Source organism: Porites lutea, chromosome 1 (genome assembly GCF_958299795.1).
Source record: "Porites lutea chromosome 1, jaPorLute2.1, whole genome shotgun sequence".
NCBI lineage: Eukaryota > Metazoa > Cnidaria > Anthozoa > Scleractinia > Poritidae > Porites > Porites lutea.
The window spans coordinates 49,934,177-49,955,575 of NC_133201.1; the positions used below are offsets into that span (position 1 = coordinate 49,934,177).

The 21,399-nt window shown below is 40.5% G+C and overlaps 3 protein-coding genes across 3 annotated transcripts in view; all 3 read right to left on the reverse strand.

Annotated features, from left to right (window-relative positions):
• LOC140931563 (dynein axonemal heavy chain 5-like) overlaps nucleotides 1-18,285 on the reverse strand; it is a 51,575-nt gene extending 33,290 nt beyond the window's left edge. The window contains 24 exon segments of the mRNA XM_073381369.1: nucleotides 229-393; nucleotides 2,005-2,118; nucleotides 2,374-2,428; nucleotides 3,271-3,458; nucleotides 4,127-4,231; nucleotides 4,642-4,782; nucleotides 5,372-5,590; nucleotides 5,989-6,066; nucleotides 6,630-6,824; nucleotides 7,751-7,938; nucleotides 8,338-8,425; nucleotides 8,964-9,054; nucleotides 11,206-11,378; nucleotides 11,994-12,140; nucleotides 12,222-12,299; nucleotides 12,834-12,971; nucleotides 13,557-13,672; nucleotides 13,675-13,787; nucleotides 14,326-14,489; nucleotides 15,316-15,469; nucleotides 15,972-16,171; nucleotides 17,028-17,268; nucleotides 17,840-18,035; nucleotides 18,273-18,285. Coding sequence (XP_073237470.1) covers nucleotides 229-393; nucleotides 2,005-2,118; nucleotides 2,374-2,428; nucleotides 3,271-3,458; nucleotides 4,127-4,231; nucleotides 4,642-4,782; nucleotides 5,372-5,590; nucleotides 5,989-6,066; nucleotides 6,630-6,824; nucleotides 7,751-7,938; nucleotides 8,338-8,425; nucleotides 8,964-9,054; nucleotides 11,206-11,378; nucleotides 11,994-12,140; nucleotides 12,222-12,299; nucleotides 12,834-12,971; nucleotides 13,557-13,672; nucleotides 13,675-13,787; nucleotides 14,326-14,489; nucleotides 15,316-15,469; nucleotides 15,972-16,171; nucleotides 17,028-17,268; nucleotides 17,840-18,035; nucleotides 18,273-18,285 — 3,360 coding nt within the window.
• Nucleotides 18,286-18,359: 74 nt separating this feature from the next.
• Nucleotides 18,360-21,399, reverse strand: part of LOC140931572 (dynein axonemal heavy chain 5-like) — a 9,496-nt gene continuing 6,456 nt past the window's right edge. Inside the window, exons 3-5 of the mRNA XM_073381376.1 lie at nucleotides 20,232-20,361; nucleotides 19,112-19,230; nucleotides 18,360-18,540 (exon numbers count right to left, since the gene is read on the reverse strand). Coding sequence (XP_073237477.1) covers nucleotides 18,360-18,540; nucleotides 19,112-19,230; nucleotides 20,232-20,361 — 430 coding nt within the window. The remainder of the gene's footprint in view (nucleotides 18,541-19,111; nucleotides 19,231-20,231; nucleotides 20,362-21,399) is intronic.
• LOC140935572 (uncharacterized) lies at nucleotides 20,598-21,127 on the reverse strand (the record flags this gene model as incomplete). The annotated part of the gene is made up of 1 exon (XM_073385481.1): nucleotides 20,598-21,127. A coding segment is annotated over one exon (465 nt), but the record flags the coding sequence as incomplete, so codon positions are not given.

Sequence of the window (21,399 nt, forward strand, 5' to 3'; positions counted from 1 at the left end):
ATGGCCTATTCATAGGACTAGGCGAGATTGACCAGTGTCCCCTACAGGTTTGGCGACACAGAGGAGGGTGTGGTGTACAATTCTCGCTATTGAAAGTAAACCGCTGAGCTCAGCTTGTGGGAGATCTGAGTCTTACGTCCACTGCGTACAAATCAATAACATAAATAAATGAATAATAAAAAGTACGTAACAAAAGGATTGATGCGAATCATGCTCAACGTAAAAAACCTTTTTCCGATCATCCAGTTCAAGCAATGCTCCAACACTCCACATGAGAGAGAATACAAACAACTTTGATAGATGATTGGCATCTGCTGGTTTAGGGGCATCCTCGCCGGGAATTAAACCTTCCAGAATGTTCATGGCTTGAACAATGTTGTTACACTCCAAAACCTGCACAAAAGAATGTGTAACGTAAATGATCGAATAAGCGCACCCCACAACCACCCCTCCCCCCTCCCCCCCCCCCCCCCCCGAATCAGCGCCCACGTTTGAGGCTTAAAGAAGTTCTTCAAACGTGGTGAACTAGCTTAATCTTAGGGGGAATAGATCGCTAGTCAACTCAAGCAATAAATGCACCTTAACGGTATAATAAGAGACAAGGTATTCATGGAAACTGTGTTTAGTAAGTATTGTGACGCTTAAGTGACGCAATAAGTGACGCTTAGGATCAGTACGTTTAGTATGTTTTAACCGTGTTTAAAAGAATATGACTCGACGAAAATTGACCAGTTGTCAGATAAATTAATAAAGCATAAGGATCATTCGTTCATTTGCCTGAGAGACAAGAGGTTACGCATGCGTGTGCGCAGTTGTTTAGAATGTGTTTGGAAGCCTAAATCTTATATAATGTCGACCTCCTTGCGAAATTGAATTCAAGCTAAAGTTTTTTAAGCTAGGTTGATTCTAAATTTCCTTTGTCTTCTAGCCCTAATTACAGTCAAATCCTCCCAAGCGTGATCTTTATACACAGGTTTGACTGTAATTATGGATTAAGGCTAGGAGACATGAGAATCAACCGAGGTTAAAAAAATTTAACCGGAATTTAATTTTGACCTGCGACATAACCACCAGTACCGCTTGGGATACACTTCCGACACAGAAGAGCACACGCCGCTGGCACCAAGAGCCATCATAGGCATTCACCCCCAACAAGGCTGCGAAGGTGAACTTGAGTCAACTTCGCAGGTATGCCGACGGCAAAGGCTGAGATAACTATTGCTGCCGGCAACTTTGGTTCTCCTATCGGAAAAGTGTCCCAGGTAGTAATGGCGCCTATATCGTAGGTAATACGGCGGAATAAGACAACCTGAACCAGACTTAAAAAAAAAAGGAAGCAGGACAAAAGTAACAGTTAAATCAAACCAAACACGAGGCTTGCTTCGGGAATCAGCCCGCGCCAAACGACTGTAAAAACCAGATAGATGTAGAGTCACTTTTACGTGAAACGTGAATCGGCAAGCGTCAGATTCAAGGTGAGAAATTCTCAAAATAGAATATGAGCAGATAAAAACAGCTCAAAAAATTCTTATGACGTTAATCTACTAAATTAAAGTGTAGCTATAATAAACAGGAAACAACAAGTTAAGGGTAAACTTGGTCACGTGACACAAATGCAAGTTTGCCATAAATCTCTCTAATGTTACAGCGTCCATGTTTCCTTAGAGAACATAGATGATAGATTATAACCTGTAAAACCTCCGTAATACACTAAAGGACATCAAAGAGACAAAGCGAAGTGTCCATATTACAGAGGTGGGGATTGTGTGAGGTAAAGAGTATTTGGGCCCAACAGAACTGTACATAAAAGTAACAGACATTGGAAATTATGAAGTTTTGCATCTATCAGGCCGAGAGATTTTTCCGCAAAAAGGTGTCCGCAGGGTCAAGCTCGACTTTACCCACACCTCATCTTATACAGTTTCAAATATGGAATAGAATATGGTAAAATTGCCCTTTAATTACTTGCAATTTTAGAGCATGAAAGAAAACTCTTTCACTTACTTCCATCTTTGGGAAACAGTTCTGCATTACAAATGATCGTAGCTCGTCGAAAACGCTTTCAAACAGCGGGAACAGAACATCTCTTTCTAGCTGTGGACGAGTGTTCAACCAGCCCTACAAACAAAAGTTACGTGAGGCGAATGGCTTTAGTTAATTAACGAGCGAGAAGTTTGCAAAAGAGCGGTTTTAATAGAAGCAGGTATTCGGTGTCGATGTGATCAGCGTAAGTAACCTCCCCCACCCCGATCAGGAGTCAAGACGCACTGACGGTGACCTTTCCACACGAGTTAGCCTGCATTATGCGTCGTCTTCATGTATTTCCTAACCTAATATTCCAAGTCATTTGCGTAAAGCGATAGGGGCATTTACCTGTAGAATAGGTTTCCAGTCCAGCGCAGAAGAGCTCATGTAAACCATGCCATTTCTTGTAGGGAGGAAAAGGAGAAAACGAGTTTAATTTAAATAGAATCGTTTAATTCACTTAAATAAAGAATAATGCCAAGAGAGAGAGGGGGGATAATGCCTGAGCTCTAAGGCCTTCCTAAATATAAGCCGGAGCGCGGTCGGGTGGCCAGCTAAGAGCGAAAGCATTATCCAATTTAATGTCCATTTCCATTATGGTAGAACCACAGCGCTATCCACCCGATAAATCGCTATCCAGAGGATACCGTATTTATTCGATTAACCGCCCTGGGCGCTTATTAAATTTTTGGACCTTGAGAGTGGGCGCTTATTCGAGGCTGGGCGCTTATTAAATGTTCAACATTTTCAGCAAGTGCGGTATGTGTATTTTGCAACAAAACAATAAATGGTAATAACAAAAAGCGAAGATGTAACAAAGCAAGGTTCCTGTAAAATACTTTGAAGAAAACTCCGTCTTCGGGGAAGTCTCTATTAGTCCTTATTCAGTTTTAGGGGTGGTCGCTAATTTGAGTTTGAGTGGGAGTGGGAGGAAGGTGTGGTGGGGTGGGCGCTTATTCGAGGCTCGGCGCTTATTCGAGGTGGGCGCTAATTCGAGGTTGGGCACTTATTCGAATAAATACGGTAAGTATTACGAAAACCAATTGCGCTATCCTTTGGATAGTAATTTATCCAGTGGATAGCGCTATCCACCTTTCAAACAACAGGGGCCAGGTCTTTTTTGTGTTCACTGAAGACTGACAACCGTCCCTTTTCCACTTTACTAACCTGCTGCCCCATATATTGGAAATAAATATCAGTCTAAAAAGATGGAAGGGTGCTTTACATCTAAAATGATGACTTTACCTTGACACTGTGGCAGGAGAGGCGTTGTCGATGTTGTGGGGCTCAAACACGACTTTGCAGTTTGGAGCCATTGGAATACGATCACCGTTTGCCAGTGTTAGAGTTTTATTGTCGTCTAACACGCTGTTAAGGTTCTCAATCCAGATAGCGTCCACAGGACCGTCAAGAACAATCCATATGTGTTCCCCCTGAAATGCATGACCCAATCGTTCGTTGGATGAGAATGACTTCAATAAGTCGATGAACTAAAACTACGTTTATCGCAAAACCTCGTGAAGCTCGGGGGAGAGTGGCGCGTAAAATGATAGGGATGGGAGGGAGGGAGAGAAATAGAGTAAACTGTGAAACTGGAGAGGGCGGGTTTCAAATTCTAACATTACTCCGAGGCTTTAGGGACAAAATTGCAAATTTTTTCACGACTCCATTGTCTCACAATTCCCAGAAGAGACTTGAGCACAAAGAAAATCAAACCGAATATAGAAAAACGACCAGAAAGTCTCGGAGTCATGTTAGAATTTTAATATATCGTACGTTTGCTATTGAAAGCTGAGACAGTTTCTATATTTCACTTAATAACTGAAAGCGGATATTGAGAGTGTTTAATCTGAAATATACAAAACTGAATTGTACCCCCAAAATTACCTCAGGTTTACAGATAAGGGGACAAACTAAGCAAAGTTCTTCAGTAAAGTTCAAAGGTGTTTTGCACTATAAACTTGGCAGTCAGGCTTGAGTCGTTAATAAAGCATAGAGGCACATTCTGAATACGTGTGTATCGGGTGAGAATTTCTTAACTACAAACTTCTAGTGCTTTATCTTGTGATTGTGATTCATTTCTACTGAACCGAAAACTCACCTTCTTAGCTCTCAGTGTTCGTCTCCACAGCGTGGAAAAGATTCCGTCAGTCCAGTCATTAGTAGAGACATCTAGTCTGCCAAACATCTGGGGTGCTGTGATGGCCTACAATAGAAAACAAAGTTGCATTTAAAGTCACTGTCACGATATGTGATGTTAAGGAATTGGGGTGGGTTGTTAAAATAGTTAACGGAACAATAGATGAATGGCCCCAAAAATGTACCTGGCATCAAAAAAACTGAAAAAAAAATTGGCAGGTGTATCGTCAAAGGCAATTAAAAATAAAGGTTTCTGAAAGCTTCGTTGCAACAGACGCCTGTCATCAAAAGAAACAACACTTTGCGGGGAAAGATCGTCTGTAGCCTTCGGCGTTTCGATGCCTTTCCAAATCTTTCCAAAACTGGACTAACTTACTTACTTACTTAGAATAAACTACATAACATTAAGGCAAAGTCGCTAAGGTACCAGCTTCGACGAAGCTGAAACCACAGAAAAGTTCACTGTTAATTTAATACCTTCGGGTTCATACGGAACTCTTTGTGTGGTGCACCACACTGAGTCATGGCCTTCATAAGAATATGAATACACTTAGTCTTTCCAGCACCACTCGGGCCAAGAGCCATCATGCCGTGACGAACACGTTGGGTCTCATACAACTACAACAACAACAACAAAACAAAATAAGGTTATTAAGAATAACAGCACTCTAAGACAGAGAGTAAATGGTTTGAGGGAGTCATAAGAAGGTGGAATATGATCGTCCGGGCGAGCGTAGTCCTAAATACGTTTGTTGTTGACGGTGAATGAAGAATAGAAAATACTGATTATGAATCTTCTCGTCGCCATGCGTAGAAAGTGTCCGAAGACGTCAGAAATAAGGTCTAAAAAACCACACTCGCCGGCACCATACTTTCACATAATAAAAGAAGTCGAACCCCGCTTAGTACCGACACCTCGTTATTACGGACAGTTTACTTTGCCCCTCGGGAAACGCCTTCCTTATATTTTCTCTAAATTCAACCCACTTAATACGGTCACTTCCCATGGCCCCTTAGTGTCCGTATTGAGGTGGTCTCACTGTCTCCATTTTCTGTCCTTCTTTTGAGATTTTAGGTTTACTATTGGTTTGTAGTAGAATAACGAAACAGTGAGAGGGGAGTGGACTATAACAGAAATATTTTTTCTTAAAAGAGCGCGCTCTTCTTATTTATTAGCAACCTTGGTTATCCAAGAAAGAAATAAAACCTGAATCAACTTGAGAGTCCAAGGCGGATGGTTTACAAGTTTCGCCTCCTCCACGCAATCAGCAATAGCTTGTTCAATATCCGGGTAACCTGCTTTGTCAAGAGTAAGGCCTGGGAATAAATCGTCGATCAAACTCATGAACAGCGGTTCATCTTCGTCGACCAGTTTACTCAAGTTCATGTCACGAAGAACTCTCATCACGATACGATCTTCACCGTCCTGTTAACAGAAATTAAAGAGTTCAGTGTAAATACAGAGAATTTTCCACCGATTAAAAAACTCGCCCGTTTAGGTGTTGATTCACACGGAACCACTATAATCGTACAAAAATTCAGACGCGCTTGCCATTCAAAGTTCAGTGGGCATAAGGCGAGAATATTGCATGGTCCCTTGAGAACAAAGTATCCGGTCAAATTTTTCAACCAATCGAAAGTTCGTCCGGTGCCGTGTGAAGGTAGCCTTAGTGTCACGTGCTGCATGGACAATTTCATAGCTTTCACATTTTCTTAGGAGCTCAATGAAGAATCTGGATATTCATTCTCGAAGCGTAGTTTGAAAAATATGCCGTCGGATCAAAAATAAAAGCGTGAGACATGCGCAGAAAAAAATAACGTTACCTCCGGGTTGGCTCTCTTTACTGCTCCAAGTGTTCTGAGAACTGACAAGATGTTACGAAGACCAAAATCGTAATGCACCTAGTCGGAAAAAGAAGACGTCAATACTTCTGTTTGTTCGCTTATCACTTACCCAATAATTATAACCACTTGATAGCAGTGTAATTTAAAGAAGTATGTTAGCAAAAACATATAAACGTCAAATACACCTAAATACCGGTTCAAATAGAACTAAATCGAGTAATATGTGACAACAACGAGGTGAATAGGACTGGAGGTCTTCAGACAACTCGATCTAAGACCGACCCCGTTGGAACCAGAATTAAATGACCGTCTTTGGCAAGTATCCGCTTTACAGAGAGTAAATTAAAAAGTTTGAACGACGGCAGAGACCCACTCTAGGTGTCCGTTTTAGGGAGTTCACATAGAGACACTTGACTAAATATGCATTTTAAGATCATGGGAAACTGTCTACCCCTCCCCCAACCCAACGTTAACATGAACTTCCCACTTAAGGAAAAATGTTGGGTTAGGGGAGGGGTGGGTGGGCCAGAATATTATACTCAGTACTCAGTACTCAGTATATGACTGACGAAGAACACGAAGCAGGTAAAGTTCACATTATAACGCAAGAAGCTACTAACCTGTTTAGTGAGCTGTTCTTCGCACAGTTTGTAGAGAGTGAAAAACTTCTGAGCAAGAATAACGTTCTTGATGAAGCCACAAGAAGCTAGCTTGACCCTGATGATGATCTGTCGGTCAGGTACCATCATAGCCACGGTCCGGAACATAATTTTCAAGTTTTCCGGTAACTCCTGTCGGCCAGCATAACCTGGGTTCTATTCAAAGAAAGAGAAGGGAGTGACGTCACCTAATTTAGCCAAATAAAGCAATAGCTAGGAACTGGCTACGTACCAAATTTAAAGAAATGTAATAGCCACATACAACAGTGAAGAGAGATACAAATAACACAGCTAATATCATAGGTGACGAATTACTCCTTAATTTTGGCGCGAAATTTCAGCGTTAATTTGTAATTTCACATGCGAAATTACAAAATTGCAATGGCAACCTTCCGTACGTCTCAGTGTCAAGATGGCGACGAAGTTTTAAAATGTCATGAATGAAGATGTCAGGGCACAAAAGGACGCTTTAGAAAACCTGAACACACGAAAGAGCACATCAAGAAGGATTCTAACAGGTATTTTGTTGAAAAACTCTGAACCTAAGCCAAATTTAAGCTCTAAACGTTCAAGAGAGTGCAGGAGCTCTCGATCGATACGACTAAGGATAAACATGTCAAAAATCCAAGATTGCTAACGTAATTCGTCACCCATGATATTAATAGGTAATCAAATGGTATACTCGTGAAATTAGGGAATAATTTCACCTGCGTTTTGTCCAATTCCTTATAATTTCCCAAGCCTTTAGGCAAGAGAAATTATAAGGATTTGGACAAAACGCGCGTGAAATTATTCCCTAATTTCACTCGTCACCATTTGATTACACATACTAACAGAGCGCACGGATAGATAAAATTGAAGAAGAGTAAAAAACATTGCAATACGCGTTTTTGAAAACTATTCCTTCTACCCGCATTTCAAAGGTTACCCTTTTTAGACATATCTACTTACTTTATTTCATATCACTAACATCGCCATACACATATAAAAAAATCAATAGAATTTGTTGGCGGGGCACGGAATAAGGAAATAATTACCCATATCATGTACTGCACATACTCTACATAGTTAACTTTGCATACCATGGTTAAGAAGATACCGAATTCAGGGTCCATGTCCACCTCATCCCCGTCAGTGAAAATAAACATTTTCTTCCGCTCTTTTTTGCACGTGAGCACCACGTGAATCTGCTGTGCCGCCACTGACAACACCGGAAGCTCAATACGGTTGAATTCATCAAAACAGCCCCAGCTTCCAGACTGAGCCAGACCTACCATACAGAAAATAACAAAATCAATTATTTCTTAAAGCGAGGCATCCAACAAATTTTAGCCTGCATTTTTAACTGTTTGAAGTGTCAGCTGTCTCCACCACAAACCGCAACTAAGTGCACCGGCTCTAAAGATCATTGTAGCTTCACCACAGAACTCGCAAACGTCACGCCCGTTCGTCCGCGACAGGTAAAGTATCCTATTAGGCAAGTAAATTTTATTCTCGCTAGCCCAATGGGCGAAGGCCCAGGCAGGACAACTTCTAACTAAATCACAATCTCAGACGACGATACGCTGGTCGTCGCCAAGTAAAATTTAAGCGATGCTTGTCGGACAAGATGACATTCATTTTTTTTTTAGTGCTCTCTGAAATAGAGTGGTTGAAAAAAGAAAGTTACCTTTGTAGATACGGCCCAAACCACGGTAATCCATTTGATCAGAGCAGTTAAAAACAACAACGAATTTACCCAAGGCTTTTCCCGTGTCCTAAAACAAAGAACAGAAAACTTTATTGGTAAACTTTGTAGGAAAAAAGGAATTTGTGGCCATCCTTGGGTTCAATCATGGTACGATGGTAAGAGCACTCGCATGTCACAAATGTGGTCGAGGTTCGCATCCTGAAAGCGACACCAACCCTGTGTTGCGTATGTTGTTGCTTTGCGCCCTTGCTTCGAGAGGTTTTCCTCACGGTACTCCGCCGGTGATGGTGATGATGATGATGATGATGGTGATGATAATGATGATGATCATCATCATCAAATCCTAAGTGGCAGGAGGCATAGCAGCAGACGATTTTGAAGCGTTGTCCAGGATTTGAACACGGGACTACTGAAAAGAAATTCAGCTAGCGATTAGGGTGAACTCGGAGGCTCCAGACGCCACTTTAATCACTCGGCAGCCACGCAGCCTCCTCCATTCCCTCCTTACTTCCCCTTGTCCTGTACTCTCTGAACTTTGGAACAGTTTTGATATTTTGCATTTCACATTGTTTTGTTTTTGAGGCAGTTAACACACAATGTCATACCTTCGTGGTCTCAGTCTTTCCAGTCCCTGCCGGTCCAGCAGGAGCGCCACCCATTGACATACCAAGAGCCTGGGCCAGAGTGATGTAACACCTAAGCGGAAATATTAACGGTTCACCACTTTGCAAAAAGAAGACAACAACAATAACAAAACCAAAACACACATGTCCAAAACCACAAAATTACAACAACAGTATCAGTCTTGAACGACACACTAGGAAAGGTAGTTAGTTTGGACACATAATGCGTCTTGTGCCTTTATACTAGAGACGTATAACCAGACGAACTACAAAATGTTCGCCCAAGTTCGTCCAGACGGATAATGCGGTTGTGACTAGGATGGATACCTCAAAATTAGGTTGGACACCTTATGTTTATTACACTTAAGCAATAGAAAACGTTTTCCGTGTTTGCATAGCCTGATATAAACACGAGAGGGGTTGGGAGAATTCGAGACAGTTATGCAAACCCGAGACGAAGTCGAGGGTTTGCATAACCGTCGAGAATTCTGCCAACGCCTCGAGTGTTTATATCAGGCTATGCAAACACAGGAAAAAAGTTTTCTATTGCTTTTATAAAATAACTTTCCCTAGAAAAAAACGCAAAACTCTTTGTATGACACTGATTAAAAGAGAAATTCTTACCAGTCGCAAAATCTTGTCCACGAAGTCTTGCACGCGTAATGAGTTCTTGTTTTGCAAAAAGATGCTTTGCAAAATACGGAGTTTTCTCGCTTAAAATGTCAGCTTAAGCGAAGAAAAATTGACTCACCTTCTTTGTAACGATTTTCCATGTTTCAGCCGACGAAGGAATGGGTAAATAAAGTAAACTTGTCGAGTTTTGAACTCGAAAACTTTTTCAAATGTGGTGCTTGCGTGATTAGCGCGCGAAAAGCCAAACAACTTGACGCCACAACCGTGTTTACATACTCTCATGCAAACACTGCTCTCGGCCAATCAGAGCGCGCGTACTATCTTAGTTATTTTATAAAACTCTATACTCTACACCACGCTATACTATATTAAGGCGAATTTATTGTGTACGAATAGAGGGTTTAGCACCGAAGTACAGTGATTAGGGTTAAGCACTTCTTTAAAAGCGGTTAGCTTTCATTAATGTAATGATCAACGCCATGTAAAGTACGTTAAAATTAACCCGTCTCGGCAGTTAGCCCTTGATGGTATAGTGGATACGGATATGGATTATACATCAAATGACGCGGGTTCAAGTCCTACATACTACCTACTGTTTCCTTCTGTTTTCTTTCTTCTCTTATTTTTATAGGTAATAGCATGATTTGTAGTGATATTTGGCATAAATACAACGAGTGATACTTCAAAATTGTTATACATAATTTCACGAGCCGATAGGCGAGTGAAATTTGAGACAATTTTGAAATCTCACGAGTGGTATTTATGCCAAATATCACGTACAAATCATGCTATTATTTGTTTGTACTACTACCCGCAAAAGGTTTGTAATTTTCACATGTAGGTATTTCAAATTAAGCTGAAATACCACTGTTCTAAACCAATCAAATTGCAGAAATTTCTCATGTTTTAGTATACACTACTTTAAGTTATAAGACTCCTATCATGTATTTTGAGTGAAGATGACAATCTGACTTTGAGGTATCCATTCTAGTCACAACCCGGATAATGCGTCCTTAGTATAAAAACGGCCACTGACAAAAAAGCTTGGAGGCGCCATTAGAAAAGTTATGGCGGGTGTGGGGAATTTTCGAGCTGTATGAATATTTTTTCGTTAACATTCAGTTCACTTATTTTTGTGGTTAATTTTCCCTTGCATGAATATTTTTTTTTGTACTTCGTTCCATCCCCCACCCGCCCCGCCCATAACGTTTCTAATGGCCCGACTCTTAACGAGGTGGGTGTCGGGAAAACGATTGCCTGCATCGGCTACCGTAAAATTCCGAAAATAAGCCCCGGGGCTAATATTTTTCAAAGGCCCTTTTTGAGGGGCTTATTTTTGGAGGGGTTTATGTATGGAGGGAAATTTACGTTTCAAAATCGATCGGGCCAGCCTTATAGTTGGAAGGAATTCTACCAATTTTGCTTCGTTTTACTTTGTAAAGTTGAGGACAATTTCCAAGTACAAGACCCCGGGGGGATTATATTTGGAGGGGCGATTTAACGGAGGGTTTTTTGCGGTACGAGTTTGGGGGGCTTAAACATGGAGGGGCTTATATTCGCAGTTTTACTGTATTTCAAACATTCTCCTAACCTGTCAGTTAAAGGCGTGATAACGAGCCTGTCGGTGCAGCCCAAGAATTCATTCTGGTAAATAAAGTCCACATCAGTGATGGATACCACACACTCATCCGTCTCCTCGCGGAAGTAGAAACGTGACTGCTTCAGCCATTCAAAGTCTGTTGGTAGCTTAATGTTCTTCTTACACTGTTGACAAAATGAATCAGGGATGAATAATCAGACAAAACTTGCAAAAAGTGCATTGTTAATGGCCGTCCGGGTGAGTTTAGTACTGAGTAGAGCCGTTGAAAGAAGGGGCAGAGGGTTCCGTACATTAAATCGATTCAAGCTATACTATTCACTGCCCGGTATGGGCCTTTTGCAGAATACGGTCACATGGTACAAAAAAACACCTTGCTGGATGGCGTCGACGCAGTGGGAACGTGAAAAGAAAGGATATATGCTTTTAGAATGATGTAATCTCTTTGCTTTTCTTTCCCTCTGCGCCGTTTGTCATCCAGCAAGGTGTTTTGTAAGTATTTTCTCAGGTAAGTATTCTCTTAGGTAAGTATCTCCACTGAATTTCATTCAGTGTGACGGTGCCGGTTAATGGGCGCTCTTTGGGTGGTTCCCGCTTCCAGGGTTGCCATGGATACCTCCTCTCTGCTCATTGCATTTGGCCCCCCACTAACCTTTAAGGCACCTGCTCCCAAGCCCATCATTAGCAATGAGTTTAAAGGTTCTTTTTCAACCACTTACGTTGTTTATTCTGCTGCGAAGATCATGGTCACTTTTGTTGTCCCATTAGCGTTGTCAACTTACCAGCTCGTCAAAAATGTCCCTCTGATGGACATGAATGGTGACAAGGGTCTCAAACTTAGTACGTTCCACTTTGGTCAGTTCCTGTGTCGTAACTTCGATCAACTCATTCAACATGTTCATGAAAAACTGATTTCTTTCTTCCATGATCTACCATAAGAAAAAAGGAGAACGCTCATAAGATAAAACAGAGCAAAAACTGTTTCCGGAAGGAGGTAAAAAGTTTGTTACCTTTTTGTTTGATTTGGCATATGTTAAGGAGTCCTCTGCATCTCTCGTCCAAATCATTTGGATTCCAAGTAAACCGACCTGTGGTAAATATTGAAAAGAAAAACAGGTTGATCTTTAGCTAGATGCATCAAAATTTTCCCGTGACTGCGCATGCTGCTGTTACAAACCTAAGGTTTCCCCTAAAAATAACGCTGACTGCCATTGGCCGATTGGTATTCACGTGGCCTGTATTAAATAAATGTTTCACGTACGGGATACATCTCGGCAAACGTTTCCTACACGGGGTACAAGGTTTTTTTATTGTTTTTTTTTTTTCGAAGTTGTATAACTAATTAGTTTTGTCTGCCCTCAGGAAACAGTCCCGTCTTCCCTGGTATTCCAAAGTTTATAGTTATACTACCTTTACTGTTATCGCCCCGATTATTTATGTGAACTCCCTCGTCCCCAAGCTTAAGCGGTGCACGCTGTTTCTTGGCAAGCACTAGATGCACTGCATCTTTCCCATGACGACCTGAATCGCTGCCCTCTATGGCGGCGACAAAGGACAAGGCAGCCACGTGAATAATTCAGATAAGTTCTAATCCACACGTGAAATTGACAGTAACGTTATACCTGTGCTGGGTAGGTGTCCAAGAAATCTTTCAGCTTAAAACTGGGATCTTTGATAGCAATTGACGCCATGCGGATAACAGAGTGAAGAGAGCTTCTGGATTCCTTCAAAAGTGTGTTTAACCATACTTCAACATTTCCCTAACAAACATAAAGGATGATAAACAGATTAAGACAGGCTAAAAGACCTGTGCAATAAGGAAAGATTTGTAAACCAAATAAATTCTTCGGCTGATTAAAACATTTGCCAAACATGTGGGAACGGGCCCTTGGAAAACTCACATAGTAGTTAAAATTTGAAAAATTAGACATTTCAATCAATATATCCAACAAACAGAACCTGTGCAATAAGGAAAAATACACGCGTGTATTCTTCAATTGATTACGACATTTGCCAAATATGGCAACAGACATAACTTGGCCAACTCAAATCGTAGTTTAAAGACAACATAGAAGTAATGTATCCAACATCATTGTTAAGAATAAAAAAAACATGAAGTGACAAAGTTGTTAAAAGGGTTGAGATTTGAATTTGAGAGAAGGCATTTGTATGTGCTTGATTTTTATGTAAAGTGCTGATTGAATAGCTTCGCCTGAATCTAACCAATAAACGCTTCATTAACTCTCGTGCTGAAAAAAGAGCTTTACCTCCTTTGCAATCCTAGTAAGCGGTATGCATATTTTGTATTTTTACATTGTATTAGAAAAACTTCCGTTCAGAATTACCTGCGCCATGACTGAGTTATCCAAGGAAACAGATTCCAATTCACGTGAGTTGATCGCCAAGATCTTGTCATACTCTTTCTCGTGAAATGTGACCGTTTTGACGTTGTCGAATACCCCAAAAGATGAGCCTGGATGGTGTGTGAGTCGCTGGCCTGACCCAGGATTTCCAACAGGGCGGGATCAGACACGAAGAAAAAGCGCGGGAAAACCAGACGTTTTTTCTCAAGGTAACTGAAAATCATTAGCAACAAATGTAAGTCACTACTTCAAAAAGCTAGCCAGTCATAGTAAAAAAAGATATAATGGGGACTTGAGTCAACCATCCAAGCTCGGTTCTTGAATTAGAGTAGCGCTAATCCCGGATTAAAATTCTACTCTACAATTGTTTTACCTTCATAGAGTAAGGACCGCTTCAATATCTACTGATCAACACTGTTACAGCTCTTGATCAACTGTTACTGTTGATCCGTGTATTTTGCCCTACTAATAGGCCATCCAATATTTCGAACGTCGTTCAACGAAAATAGAGATTGATCTTTAATTCGTTCACTTGACTTGGTGGTTAAAAAATTTAGAACCGTGTCATTGTGGCATAAAAAAGTTCTACCCGCAAATATTTAACACATGTGGTCATGTAGTGCGTCTGTTCTAACATTATATAAAACAAGGAACTCAACTCAGTCCTGATATTTCGGCGCTTCATCATCTCTTCAGAAAGAAACGTGAAGACTCTTTGCTAAGATAGTTGAAATATGACCAGTTTCCTTACCCACTTAGAGATTTCTGACATATTTCAAGCTGTTCCAGGATGTGTGGAAGAAGCTGTCCAAGAGTATCATCTCCCATACAACACTGTACTACGTTAGAGTTCTCATGGGCACGGTTCATGATTTTCACCCAAGACTTGTCAATCTGACTGAAACGCTTTGCTTCCTGTGGAACAAATTAACAAAAACTAGCGTTTGTTAGTTAGTACGAGTTTAGGTCGATAAACAATAGACCAAACTGTAGGTGAGGCAATTTTCTCTGTCACTTACCACGCAGATCTGACCGAGTCTCAGCAAGGCATGTTGCCAAAGACCTTTCATTAATACTACAAAATACTCTAACTTTCCGCGAAATTGAAAGTCAGACCTACCCTGGGGGCCAGAGACTTTTCTAGCGCGGTTTCCGGTTTCTGTCAAGTCTTTATAGTGACTCGCGGCTTCGCCGCTCGTGGCTTCGGCCTACGGCCGAGATTGTGTCGGCCTTCGGCCAACACCGAAAATTCCCGCCGCACGCGAGAAAAACCTCTGGTACCCAAGGTAAGTCAAACCTCATCATTAAAAAGATAGCAACCAAGGGACCACTTCCGAGTTCCAAAAACCCTCACCTTCAAAATGAGTCCAAGTGCACATAATTTTTCGTGAAATGAGTTTTGTTTGCATGAGAATGAAAAATCATTTCCACATCAAAGGCGGAGCACTTCACCTTGTTTTCATACAGAGGCCCGGGGGAACTCGAACATGGCCTATTTATATAGCCCCTTTTCTGCAGCCATCAAAAGGCGCTTAACATTATATTCAAGATTTCAAAATCTTACGCGTAAAACTATCTAAAAACTATAAACACTTCATAAGAAAAGTCCATATCGTAAAATTATATGCGAGAACAATGTAAAGCGAGCACGTTATACTAGTTTTGACAACATATTGGCCACGCCGTTGCATAGCAAAATACAAGAGAATTATAACGCAAATTTTTAAAGGAGAACACAAACCTGAGGCAACTGTTTGGCGATGTCACCGCCCACAAATACAGCCTCCAAATAAACCCACAAGTTCTGTACAACTAGCCAGTTCTCGATAATCTCTGTGGAACCAGTCAGCTTCGCTACCCACTTTTGAATGTCTGCTTTAAAAGGAGCATTGTATCTGAAAATAAACTCAGCTATCAGACCATGCAATAATTTATTCACGAGATAAAGACTTAAGTGTTGTTGGAATTCCCACTACATCTGCATGGGCCAGGACATATTCCTTTTAAGTTTTGGAAAGAACCATCTCCACGGAGAACCATCATCAGAGTTCACATGACTTCCTGAAATTGTGCGCCGTGAAAAGTGCACGTCCTGGTGTCAGTCTTAAATCGTTTTATTTCCTTTGACTTGTACGGTGGTTTTCCTTTTTATTCCGAGTTGTTCATTATGATATAAAACCTTCTCAGCACTACTGTGTACGATAACTCTTTTTATGCTGTACGTGGAACTTCTTACCTTTCCAGTTTTCTATGCAAAGTGAGGTGACTAACTACGCAACTCTTGTATGTGGAGGTATACAGAATAGCTACTCAAGTTACAGATGACAGAGCCCTATTTACTCGATAGGATTTTTCGAGATTTAGTTGCGGAAAACAAGACTTAGCTGACAGTTGTACCTGTTACTTAGCAGTGAGCCAAGTATCATCAGACTGTCTTCCATCAGTGACACAATATCAGATGTCTCAGATCCTTTAAGCAGCAGTTCACCACGGTTCTTAAAATTGGAGAATGAGAACACTTGTGTACTCCACTCAGAAACCACGCCCTTTAACTTGAAGTCAATGTCACGTTCCTTGACAGCAGCTATACAGACATCCTATAACAATTTAGTGACAGTATATAATCAGCAACTAATATACACCACATACAGTCTGCAAAAGTAGGACGCAAACAAAGGATAAGGGAGGAAGAGTCGCTTTTACCCAACTCCCCCTGAGTGAGTTTTTCTCTGCGGGAGATATAATGTAACACCCTCCCCACGAGGAATGTTGCTCATTACTTTACTTCACCGAAGTGCCAAAATCCCTGCCTAAGAAGTTATCGCGGGTGTGAAGATGCGATTGTTTGGCCTTTTCAAAAATTAAGCAAATAGAGCCCTTTCAACACCAGAAAGCACAACTTATTGTTTTCGAATTTGATCATCGTGACTAGCTATGGGATAGATACGTAGAAAAAAAGTTAAAGAGAAGGGAGACATGCCATCACTGAAAACAACAGAGTAGCTAAACTTTCAAAAAGAAACTGAAACTGGAAAACATACTAAAGATGCGTTTAATTGTTAGTATTTCAAATCCAATCTCGGACAGAGATGTTCTACTTTCATGGACGGATTTCGTTTGAAAAATTCAAAACTGATTCGTGGTTTATTACAACGAAAAACCAGGTTTTCCAACTCAAACCCAAATATTCCGATCAAAAGCACCTTTTGACAATTAGAACGTAGTTTAGACGAACAAGAGAGAACTACCACTAGCACCACAGTTATTGAGTTCCAGAAATGACCTTCAGTTTAAAATTTCTTTAAGTGTAATTCTTGCTTGAGACTTGCAAATGTTCTACGACAAACAGCAATGTTTTTATCCTGAAGGTGAGAAAGGAGCCACTTCCCCTTGCACGCGGACAATTTTTTTCCCAACATAACAAAGCTCATAAGTTAAAATATTAAAGCCTACCTCTATGTCTTCTTTGTTTGGTAGCAAAGGAGCACTCATAAGCTGCCTTAACTGGAATGTTTCAGATTCCACATCTAATGTCACGCTAGTGATGGTTGAAATTCTCTCCCAATGGCGTGGTCTCATGGCCTTATGAGCCATCATTTCCAGAAGAGGACAGCATTCACTGAAATCGTCAATTGTCTTCTTCAGATCTAAGAATGCTTGCCACTCCTTTAAGGCTTTCGGCAACTTTCGGATCCTGCCATAGAACAACTGTATATTAGCTGGGAATAAACTAGACGTCAAATTCTTACTGGGGTATTTTAGTACATCGGCCCCAAGCTATAGAGAACACGAGTGATGGCGTCACCAAAAATTAAATTGTGAAAATATGGGATTGTTTACTTGCCAAAACTCAGCCTGTTGGTGCAAATTGGTGAGGAGATATAAGCAACGTTATGCTCCGATGACTCCATATAAATTCTTCTGAAAAGGTTTGGATCGTTACGATTCAAGCCAATTTTATAAGGATTTGTATGTAGTCGTCAGAGCAAACCGCTGTCTTTATCTACCTATTAATTTGCACTAACAGACAAGCTTTAGCAAGGGGGCTTTTCCATCTTGTTTTTTTCTGAATAATTATGCTAATCAATCCATAATTTCACAAATTTAATTTTTGTGACGTCACTCTTTTCCGTTTAGGTCGCTGTATGATTGTAACACGTACAAACAGGAACGTCAGAAAATCTTTGAGAACACAAAAAAAACCTATTAAAAACAGCAAAAACCGCAAATAGGGAAATCATGCTCTATAATTCAAAGATCTTTACCTGTTCTGATATTCCATCAATTCATTGTTGATCTTCTCGATGTCGATCTCCTGCCACAAAATGTCATAGTAACCGTTCACATTATCTATTACAGAGTTGTACAAGTTGTACAGCTTCTGAAGCAGGCCCAGTTCCTTTCGGATCCTCTGTAAGTTTGGATACTCGGTTACAGTCAAACCGAACAGTTCCTCGCCACCTTCAAAATAAAGAAAGTTCGTCAAGACTCGAAGCACTTTAAAGTTCCCATAACCCGAAAAACTTTTATCTGTTTAATATTTCTTCCAATACACAAACTGAATTTACCTTTAAAAGGTATAGCATGCAATTAAGATGCGTAGCAGTGAGACGCAATAACTCTGGCGAACCTAAGAAATGGAAAAGCATACATAAACTTCCGTTTTTCAGTTCCACACTATGTCTCGTGACGTCATACAAGGGCCTGTCATTTTAATTTAAAAAACGCAAAATTTTTCGAAGTTTTTGTTGTAATGGAATTTTTCAGTTAACATAACAGACATTTCTACGTTATGGGTACTTCAACGTTCAACGAAATGTCAAGAAGGACCAAAAAATAAATGACGAGAAAAATATCCTTACCAGAGTAAGTTTCGTACTTTCTCCACAATTCATCAAATCGAGCTTGGAAAATTCCCAGGCGATCACTGGCTTCTCGAGGTGGTATTCCAGGAACCATGGGACCTCTACGGTGCAACAAGGAAAAAGCACACTAAATGAAAAGACCTTAAGCAGTTGCGGATCCAGGGGAGGGGTCCGAGGGGCCCGCGCCCCCCCCCCCCACTACTTTATTACCAAACTTTTGGAGACCGCCCCCCGCCCCCTCTCCGTCAGCGGGTAACACTGCACTGTTACCCGCGGATGTTGACCGACGACTGCCGTTACAGCGAGGTTTAATGAATTTCCAGCTTCAAATTTCAAGTTGTATAACAAATCACTTTGAGATTGGTCCCTCGGGAGACAGTTAATTTTTTTCCCTCGAATCTCAATGTTTCCCTCGGCAACAAAACTAACTGTTTCCTTCGGAACGAATCATTAAGTGTTTATTATTGACCGAAAGGAAGGAGTCAAGTCATGATTTTGCATCAGCCGGATACGAAACAGCAAAACTATCTATCTGTTCTAAAGGAACGTCCGTTGATTGAACTGCATCACTAATTAAAAATCGCTATCTTGGAAGTTACTAGAGTCGTGTTTGGATAGGAAATAATTATCTCAACGAAAGATCAGGAGGTAAGAGGTATTTCCTTTACTCACTTTTCGTTATATTCCTGAACAAATACAGTGACCATTTCCTTGAACTTCTCGACTCCATCCAATAGATCCGCTTTGAATGTGGGTTGAATCTGGAGAAGGTGACTCGCCACTGTGCCAGCCTAATGACAAATAAAGCAACTCAGTCAGATCAAGAACCATACAGCGGGGAGGGGAGGTACGGGGGTAGGGGGTGGCGGGTACTGCCACATATGGGCTATATAGGTATGTGCTGCTGTGAGGGGTATGGTTTTCAACCAGTTTACTCTGGGATAGGGTAAATAAATGAGAGAGTTTGGGTCTATAATAGGGTATCATTTTCCAGGAAACTGATCAGTTTGTTGAAGATTCTCGTCTACACTAGGGAAACCGGCAATTGTCACTCAATAAGCTAAGGGTTTCAAGGTCCCAGCGGAACATCCCCACCCAAAAATTCCTAGAGAACCCCCGAGCCATGCAGTCGTGCAAAGAAAGTCACATGTAGACCATACTCTAAAGGAGCTGTGTCACGAAATTTATCGAAATTCAAATGGTGGAAACTGCCGCTAAAGACAGGGAAACATAAAAATTACCAATCATACGTGAAAAGAAGATAATAACAGTTCAAAAGAGGCACGGATGAACAAACTTGAAGAGGATTGAAACGGATTGCAACTGTGGTTTTTGAAAACTTGTTAGCCTAACAATTTTTCACAGTTCGTTCGCCTATTGTTGTTTGAAAAGTTTGATACGGTATGATATAATGGTTGGGAGGCAATATTTGTTTGACCGGAAAATGCCGTTTTGTCATATATTCGAAAGTGGTTTCCCCGAAGTTCTAAGGCGAACAAGAACCCGTAGTTGGCAAAAAGTCAACTAGACAGCCGTGACGTCACAGTCTCTTAATCAAAAGTTAATATTTATGTTTTTTCGCGCCCTTGATGTAGTATTAAAATCGATAGTTACAAAACGTTTTTTTCAATGAAATATCTCTTGACCTCCACATTAATTTCCCTGCCGTTTACTACCTTTAAGAAACAAGAACAAAGATTATTCCTGATTTCTTTTTTTCGATCGTTACATGGTTTTTGTAACCTTCTACACCATAACGGTAAGAAGATGATAAAACCTCGGATTCACTAACCTGTGCATGTAATTTACGCCAAGCGTATGTCAGACCGTCAACTCTTTCAGAATCACTGCTGGAATATACCAGGCCATAGCGATTCATCATAGCAAAAGACTCCTCAATTGGACCAATCGTCATGTCAATTCTGTTGTACAAAAAAAAAACACATGGTAACACAGTAATGCACCACACAGTAGTCTGAGTGAGGGTTAAAAAAATTCCTTCATGGTTTGGAGTAATAAAAATGCACTTTATTTAAGTGTCAATGTATTTAGCACGAAAGTACCAACTGGGGACACTACAGATTTTTAATAATAATAATAATAATAAATAATAATAATAGTCTTTATTTCAACACAAGATAAAAATACATATCTTATGTTACAATATTTGAGTAAAAAGTATATATATCTCAGTTATTTACAATAAAAAAAAAAAAAATACGCTCACATAGCTAAATTGTATTTAAAAATTAAGCGATTAATGTAAGAGTTCTTGAATCTATCTGTATTAACTTTCGGATACTGACTTGTTCGATTCCTTAAATTGTAAGTCGATACTTTCTTCTTGGGTAATAGTCCCCTTAGAGGGTGTCGGTCGATGCCAGATACCTTACGAAATACTTTTCTATCCTGCTTTTCTAGAAGGTGCTTGATAGAAGATGATTTAGATGTATATTTACGTTTGTAACATCTATCTAGAAAACACTGCATTGCTGTCAGCTCCGCCTCAGAAGCTCCATATACCGGCAACCCATAGGTGATGCTAGGGAGCACAATACTTGAAAACAAGTGATCTAACTCCGCCTGAGAATAACCTTCCTTACGTAAGGATCTTAATATAAACAAGCACTTATTCGCCTTAATCAACTTTACATGCACATGACAATCAAATCGGCAATTATCCTGTAATTTTTATTTTTGTACGTCTCATACTGGAGACGGGACCGCGCGCCATTTTATGTGGTCATCCGAGTCAAGAGAAGGACTTATTAGCCATTTGCAGGGCAAAAGCAGTATTTTATTACTCAATTATAGTAAGACCTAGGCCAAAATTTGAAGAACCAGTGCTGCTAATCCGTAGAGTAAAGTGAGTTGAAATTATTAATTATTATTTCACAGCCCAGTGAGTGTTACTATGTCAAATTACAGAAGAAACGGGGACGTAGACCCGGCAATTTGCA